The following is a 10,769-nucleotide window of genomic DNA, read 5'->3' as shown; positions in this document are numbered from 1 at the left end:
CCCTAGGCCTGGGGCACCTTTCTTCCTTTAAGCAGATGTGTAGGACATATGCTGTAGGTTATCTCTTTGGTGCCCCAGGCAACATGATTCTCCTTTGCCAAAGCCTTTGAATCAAGATCAGAGGAAGAGTTTTCTTTACAGATAGTTTTGAAGGTATAGCAGAGTAGTCAGTGAACTTCCTTTCTAGGTCTTCTAAAACTAATGTCTTCTCTGTTTGGAAATTCTCAGTTGGAAGTACTCTGAAGCTAACAGCAAATTAGGGTTTGTCATTGTGAATATTTTAAGTTTTAAAATTTCTTGGGAAGAGTATATAAAAAACTTGTCCCCTAGTACACATTACTCCTACATTTCCTTGTGCCTATCAACCTATTCCGCAGCAGCATATAAAAATCTGGTATAAATGAGATTGTTCCAGCAGCTTGTATGAGTTTGAAGTCAGAATTATTTTTTTTAAAAAAATATCAGGTATCCTAAATCCACAGCCTCAGAAATTGGAATTGAACCTAGTATCTCTCCAAATGCTTAGATCCTTGGGAAATGCACAGACAATAAGGGACCTTTTTAAAAAAAACAAACCATAATTGCTGTATCTTAATACATTAACTGGCATGTTTTCTGATGTCATTTTTTGAGAACTTTCTGAGATTTAATTCAGAACACTAATGCTGGGTTTCTCTGGTAACACATCCGTGTCTAAAAACCTTTTATGATTTGTATTTCTCAAATCACAGTTTTGGGATGAGACCTCACTTATGAAAGAAAAAGAATGTTTTAAATAATATGAGAGGATATAGAGAAGAATTTGCCCGAAGAACAATGAGGATTTTAACCCAAACCATGTTTTTGATAATACTATGGGGAAGACAGTAGAAAGAAGGTGTTGAGACAAGGATCAAAAGTGTTTCAAACATAATAAAGTAAATGAACTAGTGTTTAGGGAGACATGCTAGTACAGAAAATGGGTACAGAGTTTATTCTGTTTCATATGTGCTCAGGAGATCAGCAATACTAGTGGAAGTACTGAATATTCTGAAAATCATACAGTTACTTTTCTAAAGGTCTGGCTGAGAGGCTTGCTGCTTGTTTCTGCTACAGGAGTCTGTTTGGTGGTTAGTACATTTGGTTCGGACTTGACACAGACAGTCACTACTCTTGAGGTTCTGTGCTAAAGGGTTGACCAGTTCAATTCAGCATGATGCATCAAGGAAGAAAAAGACACGTTTTCAAGAGATGTTAGCAGAAAACTTGAAAGCAGAGGCAAAGCATTCTCTGTAAGGAACTGATTCATATGTTGAAGGTTTTTGTTGAGTACCCGATAAGAGTAGACAACAGCAAATGGCACAACCAGGCTTGTGGTCTTGGTTTTTGGGCTTGATTAACATTCTCTAACTTCTATTTCCCCCTCATCTCCTGCCCAGCCATCTGCTCTTGTGCTCCAGAAACCCAAGTCCCTTGTGTTTACAGCATTAAAGGACAACTGTACTTTTTTCATGGGATTTTGTTTTGGGTTTTTTTTTTTTTTTTTTGCTATGTGCTGTAAGCTCAGAGCCTGCTGTAGTGCCCATACAGAGCATCATTGCCCTTCTGCTCTAGAGCAGCAGCACTGCAGCTTTGCCATGTCCCACCAAGAGCCAGTGACAGCACACAGAAGGAAGCACATAGGAAGAGATGCAAAGTCAGTTAATGCAATAGCTTTGTATCTTGTTTAATGAAACAGCTGATGGTTCTGTGCAGAGCCAGCTGGGTGACCTCAGCATCTTTCTGAATTCCTTTTGCAAGATACTTCAAACACCTTGGAGAGTCCATGGAAGCTGTGCAGGAGCATTTGCTGCAAACTGTCATTTTTCTTTTGTGTTTAGTAGGCTTGGGTGATGAGCAGCTACTTGAAACAGATTAGGTCACAGATCATACAGACTAAAAGTTTGAAAGGTGATTGGAAAAGTTGGGCTAAACCTGTTCCTGAAAGGATGGTAAAAAATGCAGAAATTAAATTAACTTCATGTTCTCTTTTGTTAGTGTGAAAGAAGTTTAAATCCAGTATGCTATATCTGCTGGAAAAAATGACATTTATTTTTCGTTCTATCCAGACTTTTATATACTGCAAAACTCCTCAAAGAAACCTTTTTAAACTTGCCCTTTTGAAATTGATTTGATGTGACTATATCATGCTAAATGTAACTTGGTAGCTATTTTTTCTTAACTGTTGCATGTGAAATCAAGAAATTACAGCTGTTACGTATTTCTAACTTTCCAAAACCTTTGAAGCATCTTGAAATTTTCAAAGGTGAAAAGTTTAAAAATGTAAGCAGAAATATCTGAAATTGAGTAAAGTGAAGAACTCTAAAACAAGATATATTTTTAGGGTCATCTGCATTACATCAGAAGAGAGCTCAAATCATAATTGGTTAGTCATACTATATTTATTGTCTTATATAAAAAACTTAGCTCTTTGTGTCACTTAGTTAAAAATTGGTTTTTATATAGGGAAACTGAATTATTTTTTTTACTTCCATGTTTTGGGGGGATATTTTGAACTACAACCATGTCTAGCTACAAACCTGTAAAGCAGTTGAGACAAAAAGTTACTTTCTTACTATTTTCATTGGCCTGTTTCAGACTTTTGGCAGTTTGTATTTTGCAGTTTTGGAAAAAAATAACGAACAAAATTGATTTATTATATTACTTTTTCTTTTCAGATGCTTTTGTTTCATGTAGTTTTAGGATAAAAGCAGTACCTTACTGAGTGTGATTTGTGGAAGCATGAACAGTGATACAAACAAATTTTTTTCACTTGCAGATTAGTTCAAATATTTTCAGAACACTTCCACCTAGTGATAACCCAGATTTTGATCCAGAAGAAGATGAACCAACTCTTGAAGCCTCATGGCCCCACATACAGGTATGTGATTTCATTATTTTCAAGCCTTCTTGTAAGATGAGAAATGTGGATACTTTAGTCATTTTGTGCCCTTGGTAAGAACATCAAAATTACTTTATAGTACTTTGAGTTTCTCTACTTCAGAGGGGGGAAAAAAAAGTAGTGCTTTTTTTAGCATGTATAAATACGGCAGAATGTAACTCTCCTAAATTGCTTAAATACTGTTTCTTTTACCAGAGTGATTGCACTGTTAGTCTGATGTATGTATGTCTCAGAAATAGGAATATTTTAGGTAATTATGTTCTTTACCTAAGTGGCTTGTTTTCTCCAGCTGAACCAAATCTTAGGGTGATATCAGTAAAATAGAAGTTAATGTTAACAGTGCAGTTTCTTGTGGCAATAACAAAAAATGGAGTAATAGTTCTTATTTTTCTTTTGAGCAAGGGATAGATATCCCCTCGTTCTTCCCACTCTCTTCCCTCTCTCCATGCAGGAACTTCACAATGTCAGCGTTGTTTGGTAACAGTTGGTTAATTATTCCATTGTTGCACTCCTGTGCCAATCCCGTGGTTTTTACAGCATTGCTGTATCAATCACGTGATTGACTTGCAATGCTGATGAATTTGATTTGGTTTTCAGTTAACTGTTAAAAGTTGTAGTCACCCGAGTGCACATCTCTGGACGTTCATTGCTGTAAGTTGTACCTCTTAAAGGAAAGTCAAGTAGCAACTGCTAGCAGTGGGTAGAAGATTAATAGCTACTGCACATCTGCTTACAATTCTCTCCCCTCTCAAGAGAGTTAAAATGCTACTCTGCCCCTATAATATAACAGATCTAATGCATCAACGAATGCTCTTAAAAACTGGATTTGTAGTATTGGCTGTGAAAAGTATGTCTTCAGCATAGTAGTTGAGACTTAAACCAAATAAGAATTAAATTATCACAAAAAAACCTCTTCAGCTTAAGGGCTGTGATAATTACTTTTTTACATGTGGCTGATTGTAATTCATACTAGAAATAGCTGTAACTGAACTAGATCAGAGGCTTGATCTTTGTGGGGTGGGAAGTTGCTTGGGCTATGCAAGTGTCTCTTGTAGTCAGTTGTGGCACCATCTGACTTTTAAATATCCCTGTGGCTCAGGAGTAAAATTTGTGAATGTTAGCTCAGTTCACTTTAGGTCGTAATTAAGCTATAGTTGTTTTTATGGAAAAAGACTTGTGGTTTTTGTGATTTGGTTCACGTGTCTAAGAGAAATTGAAAGAGGTTCATAGCCTGTGGTGGTATTCCAAATTTTATTGTCAGCTTTTTCCCTTGCCTTTTCCTAAAGGAATTTTGGCCAGGTTGTCTGGTCATTCATTGATTGTGGATTTCCTTTTCATCCTGCCTCTGATATAGTACAATGGAAACAGTTTGTGTTTTCCTCTCCTTCCTTTTCCAATTCATGTGATACTGGATGGTAGAAGGCTGAGTTTGATAACTTACTAATTGTCCTCCAGGAACATAAAGCTGCTGGAAGTGTCAGATTTTGTGTGTGGAAGAACAGGGTGGGCACAATTCTCCCCTCCATGAAAACCCATTAGTACTTTTGGCATAGTCTAAAGGACTGCCTGGAGACAGGGAGTGTGGGGATGTTTTGCTGCCTGTGATTTGTGTCTGTTCAATTACAAACAAATTGAGAATTCTGTCCTGAACTGGCAGTCAGGTAAACCAATTTTCTGGGAGGGGAAAGAAAAAAATTTGAATCTCTGCTCTTCTGCTCTAATCTGTTGGCATTTCTCTATTAAAGATCATGATAGACAATAGCTTAGTAAGTTAGCTGTGTGTGTAGTCACAACAAAATTCTCTGAGCCTTCAGTAAAATGAGTATCACTTGAAAGACATTGCTTTAAAGCAATACACAAAGTGGTTTGTAACAGCCAAACTAGGTTGAACAGCTTGGCATTAAAGCCACTGTAGATTTTATAACTTGGGGAGGTGCAGAGTTGGTGCAATTGGTAACTTAAAGCAGCAATGTTCCAGTGGTCCCTGCAAGAAAGATGATTGAATCACCAAAGTATTAGGAGTTGTATTTCATAGCTCTTGGCCCAAGCAGACCAGTTTTGAGAACAGAGACTGCTAAATCCAGCAGCTGTCACCAGACTCAGGATTTCCTGTGGTAATGCTTCAGTTAAGCTCAAGCAAGTGGAGCATACCTGTCTCTTCAGGTAGGATCTGTTGTGGCCAGAACCTGTTCTGGTGCCCCTGGTTGATAGCTGTTGCTGTTATGCCTTTAAGTTTGCAAACATTAGCACACAGGAGAAGTGAGAGGCTGGTTATCCTGAAATGGCTATTGCAACTTGCTTTCTGAAATGCTCTGGATAAAGAAAGCTTCATGTATTTCCCAAGGCTCCCAAAGGATTTCCAGAGTTAGTTGATATCCTGGACTTTAATCTTGGATGGTTTGTAACAAGATGTTACAGCACTGTGCTTTAACTTAGTTAACTTAGCTTGATGTTTATTGTAGTCACAATATCTATTTATGGAAAGAAGCCATAACTGTCCTTCTTCCTGTCCTTCAGGGAAAACAAAATATGCCATTTGAGTGTTCACTCATGAAAGGTGCTCTATCCCATGACAATTGTAGTGGCTTCTTCTCTGTATCCTTTCAGGTTTTAATGAATTTCCTCAAGCATGTGTAGGACAGTGCATCTCTGTCTGTACTGTCAGTATCTTCCTGGAATATCCTAGGATTTCATCTGTCAGTTCCATAGCTTCATTGTATAGATGGATCTTAGTCATCCTATGGTTAACCCTTTCTCAGCTTAAGGGCTTGCAAATGCTTTGCAGAGCTTTTTCTTGGAACTCTAACTGTGACTTTGAAGTCCTTGAACTTCATCCCATATTTATTCTTCCAGGCCTTCAGGGTCAATGTGTCCTTTCTTATCGGTAACATGACATACTTCTTTTTTATTCTTTTTCCCCCCTGGTGGTAGCTTCCAATATTGTGGCATTGTCTAAGCAGCTATCACACATGACTGTTCTTTGTTGTGGTCACTGACAGAAATGTTAAATATATGAATTGATTACAGAAATCTTTAATTAAATTTAATACCAAAATTCATCCCTACAAAGCTGTGCTAATAACCTCCCTCTGGCCATGTGTTTCCCATTTCTATACAAGCCACTAACTGATTTATCTAGTTGCTAATTTGAAAAAGATCAGTAGAATCAGAGAATGCTTTGGGTTGGAAGGGACCTTCAAAGATCACCTTAGTCCAAGCCCCCTGCAATGAGCAGGGACACCTGCAACCAGATCAGATTGCTCACAGCACTGCTCAGCAAACTTGCTGAGGTTTTGCTCAGTTCCATTGTCTGTCATTGAAACAGGCATGGCTGAGCTCCTTCTAAGACAGAGGATGGAGTATGGTCATATTTTAAATTATATTATTGGATTTTCTATTACCAAGCTTTTAAAAGTTCCATCCTGTGTTGTCTGTTTGGGAACTGTGTGCTATTAATTAATTTAAGGCTGTGCAGGGAAGCTTGGGTTTTAATACCATTCTGTTACATATTTGCATCCATGCACTGTTTAGTCTAAAGAGCAGGAGACTGAGAGGGGATCTCATCAGTATGAACAAATGCCTCAAAGGTAAGTGTGAGGAGGATGGTGCCAGACTCTTTTCAGTGGTCCCCAGTGACAGGGCAAGGAGAAATGGCCATAAACTAAAACACAGGAAGTTCCACCTCAACATGAGGAAAAGCTTCTCTGCACTGAGGGTAGCAGAGCACTGGAACAGGCTGCCCAGAGAGGCTGTGGAGTCTCCCTCTGTGGAGACATTCCAAACCCACCTGGATGTGTACCTGTGTCACCTGCTCGAGGTGAACCCCCCCGCAGGGGGTTGAACTAGATGATCTCTAGAGGTCCCTTATGACCTTAACTATCCTGTGATTCCATGTGAACTGATATGAAAAGCTCTTGTTACAGTCTGTCAGAGGGGGAGAAAGTGAAGGATAACTTGTATTTCTGAGCTTGTGCCTTGCAGATACAGCACACTCTCCTTGAGGCTGTGCATAAGTAACTGTCAGCACAAATGTTCTAGATAAAAAGTACTTACTGTCACTCATCTCTCTCAAGTGAACTTCGTAATTATAATTACGAATTACTCAGGTGTTGGCTCTCAGTTTAATTAAGTACTGAGAGGGGTAATAGTTGAAATACATCCCTGTGAGTAAGAGCACAGCTCTGTGCAGGTTTTATTCACGAGTCCAGTCAGTGATGGCATTATGTACCTAAATTGCATTTTAGTATTATTAGTAATCAGTTGTTTAACAGACATGGACTTACGAAATAGGTGATGAGAACACAAACAGCTCTGAACAGAATCTAGATGGAATCTTTCCTCTCAATTCTGTCTTAGTTAAGAGATTCCTTATGTGTATTTTATCACTCTGCCATTGCTGTGGAAGTACTGTATTTTGTGTCTTTCACTTTTGATGAACCCCAAAATAGAGGACTTGTGCTCTGGCTTCTTCTTGCCTCTCTCTGCTACCCCAGGCCCTTGCTAGCTCTATCTCCTGACTTTTTTTTATCTGTGGGCATTGAGAGGTCATAGCAAATGGGGACTTGAACCCAGTAGAAATCATGTTACAAAATATAACAGATGTTGAAGATAAATCTGCAGAGGGTTCTGTTCTTAGAATTGTGTGTCCAGGATGTAGAAACCTGGTGCTAATCCAAACTCTTTGGGTTTATGTATTCATTCAGTTTTTTCATACGACTTTTCATTTTTGGAGTTTGCAGCTGAAACTTAATTTCAGGAACACTTAGTTAGCAGATTTTTCTTTACCCATTTCAAAAAAATTATGTGATATTAGAGCACTTAATTTTACTCTCTGTGCTGCTAAGTGTTTGGTAACTTATTTCTACATAATAAATCCTTAACATATTAGGAAATGGGATTATATGTAATATTTAGAGCTTGCTTTCAGCAATGTTTTCAGTAGATTATTGATGTGTTGACTCTTCTGGGAATTAGTGTGCTTGATACTTACTGTAATTCTTCCAATAAATTCTGGTAGAGGCAGTGACTAAGCAGTGATGTGCTAGGCTTTGATTTCCTTTGACTTTGGTGCTGGTTGCAGGGCTGAGGTCTGTGTTATGGTATATTTACTACATTCACGATTTTCATTCCCATGTTTGCAGTTGGTGTATGAATTTTTCCTGAGGTTTTTGGAGAGCCCTGATTTTCAGCCTAGCATTGCAAAGAGATATATTGACCAGAAATTTGTACAGCAGGTAAGTGGGAGGCTTTTCTCACCCCTAGATTTAAAGATCACCTCTCAAACTCAAGCTATCAAATGGACTGTTAAAGCTTTTGTGTTGACACAAATTTGCATTGTTTCAGCAGTGATTTCTGCCAAACACTAAATAAACAGCACATCATCCCACAGGGGCTATATGTAATTAGTAACTTCAGAAACACTTTGTTTTTAGAGATCAACCTTGTTGCTTTACAATACAAAACGTTTGTAATTTGTGAATACAAGTTGGATTTTAATGATTTGTCATTTGACTGATTCCAGTCAAATCAACAATGTGCTAATTTCATTATTGTAGTGCTTTTATGCTTGGTTTTTTCATAGATTTATCATGATTTATCGTAGCAAATTTTTTTCCTGTAAAAAGTTCATGTACTTGTACATGAAATCTGTTCCAACATCTGTTAACTTGTGTCAAGATAGTGTCATTCTCTTTACTGTTGTGTATTAACCACAGAAGGAAAATCAAGTAAGAAAGTACACAGGAAAATTATGCTCCACCATGCAAAGTACCTATGAGGAAGAAAATGAAGTGAGATTTCATATTAAATATAACTTCTTAAGGAATTATGCAATAACAATTTTTGTTCAAGGTGAAGTCAGTGGGGATTTTTTTCAGCAGGTCAAAATATTTGTTTGCTCAGTGTCTGAGGAGTGAGTGCTGACAGGCCATCATGATACAACAATGAAAATTGGAAACATAGATGGACACTTCCCAGCTTCAGTGACTGCATTTGATTTCCACTTACTTGGTTCTGCTATTCTTGTTCATAGGTGTTTCCTTCTTCTCAGTTTTATTCAACTTTCCCACAGAATTTTGGCCTGATGGTACTACTGTGGTTATCCAATGTACTGATTGACCTGTGGTCCTAAAGAGCCTCATTGCAGAATTTCAGTTCCTGACATTTCACTTGATCTTTCTCTAGAGTACGAGAAAGACAATGCAATGGAACAACTAGCTATATATGGGAAAAAAAATGGAGTAGTGACCTGGAGAAATACCTTCTAAATATAAAATTGTAATGAGCCTGGACAAAGTTCCTGAACAGCTGTTTGTCCCTTGTGCTGCTTGGTACAGACATACCTAAGCTCAGGGACCTGGGCTGAGCAGGAGACTGCAGTAACTGCTGGAGCTAAGTTACAAACTTCTTCAAGGCAGCTAACATTTCTCAATATGCTGTTACTTGGACATGCAGGGGGAAAAAATAACAAAAATAATGGTCTGTAATGTGATTTTGGAATGTTTTTTGATGTCTTCAAGTGAGTATAGTCTTTTCTGTATCCTTGGAAAACCTTTTACAGGAAAAATGTGGAAAGTCCTGTTAGCTTATTGCAGCATTTAGTCTGTATCAGCAGAGAATCAGTTGATAATTACATATCTTGTGCTTATTCTATGACCCCCTCATTAATTGTAAAATTTCTTGTATAGGAATTTAGCTTAGCCATCAAGGCATAAGTCCCTTTTTGAGATAAGCAGTACAGGATTTTAATTAAGAAATTGTAAATATGACACAGATTTGATTTGTTCTGATTTCTTAAAGGCCACTTATCTGCACTTTGATAATCTTCATACTATTTCTTTTTATTTTGATAGTGTAATAGCTGTTGGAATGGCTTTGGAAGGGACTGAAGCTGATGGGTTTATTAAAAAAACCAAACAACTTCATTAAACATGTAATTTTGAAAAGATACTGTTGACACCTAAACAAAATTTACAGTTAAGCTGATTCTATTTTTTCTAATATAAACTTATATATTAAAGATAAAACTCAAATCAGGTAGTAACAAAATTTAAGCCAAAAGTAATCCATTTCCATTTAACTTTTCAAGTTGTTGGAGCTCTTTGACAGTGAAGACCCACGAGAACGTGATTTCCTGAAGACAGTTCTTCATAGAATTTATGGAAAATTCCTCGGTCTAAGAGCATTCATCAGGAAACAGATAAACAACATTTTCCTCAGGTATGCTGTGTGTGCATGTGTGACTAGGTTGAGGAATATCTTGCCTTCATGGCCTAGGTCTGCAGTGATTTATTCTTGAAATAAAAGACCTGGGTTTGGTCTGTGATCTGGCTTTCAAATGTCTGAAGCTTATTAAAGGTTGTTTCTTTGGAATCTCTGATCCTCTGTTTCAATTTTTGATGGTTGTCTCTTCTGGTAACAGGTTTATATATGAAACAGAGCACTTCAATGGTGTTGCTGAACTTCTTGAGATATTAGGAAGGTAAGTTTGATCTGACACAGAAAAAGTACAAAATGTTAGTGTGGGTGTTTGCTTCAGCTTTGCTGCTTGGGGAATGGAGGAAGGGAAGAGAATTATTACAGCAATGAGTGATGAAGTGCAGTCACTGATAATCTAATACTGTCTGGGTTACCACATGAATATCAAATTAGGACACAGAATATGAATTATGGGTTTTTTCAGTGCAAGTTTTAAAGATGTCTAGCAAAACATTGCTCAAGGGTCCTTGTTTGTCAGGCCTATCTGCTCTTGCTTATCTTGTATCTGATAGATGACTTGTTGTTTGATTCAGAAAATGAATGTTAACTTTTGCCCTCGTGCTGGATGAAATGCTTTAATCCTCAGCAGACT

General features: G+C 37.7%; 1 protein-coding gene across 1 annotated transcript in view; it reads left to right on the top strand.

The window, feature by feature from the left end:
• PPP2R5A (protein phosphatase 2, regulatory subunit B', alpha) overlaps window positions 1–10,769 on the top strand; it is a 30,268-nt gene that overhangs the window by 7,717 nt on the left and 11,782 nt on the right. The window contains exons 3-6 of the mRNA XM_009071353.1: window positions 2,798–2,899; window positions 8,062–8,154; window positions 10,008–10,138; window positions 10,341–10,400. Coding sequence (XP_009069601.1) covers window positions 2,798–2,899; window positions 8,062–8,154; window positions 10,008–10,138; window positions 10,341–10,400 — 386 coding nt within the window. The remainder of the gene's footprint in view (window positions 1–2,797; window positions 2,900–8,061; window positions 8,155–10,007; window positions 10,139–10,340; window positions 10,401–10,769) is intronic.

This window comes from Acanthisitta chloris, unplaced genomic scaffold, assembly GCF_000695815.1.
Source record: "Acanthisitta chloris isolate BGI_N310 unplaced genomic scaffold, ASM69581v1 scaffold16583, whole genome shotgun sequence".
NCBI classification, from domain to species: domain Eukaryota; kingdom Metazoa; phylum Chordata; class Aves; order Passeriformes; family Acanthisittidae; genus Acanthisitta; species Acanthisitta chloris.
The sequence above is the reverse complement of the archived record's forward strand: the minus strand, read 5'-3'. Positions and strand labels throughout refer to the sequence as shown.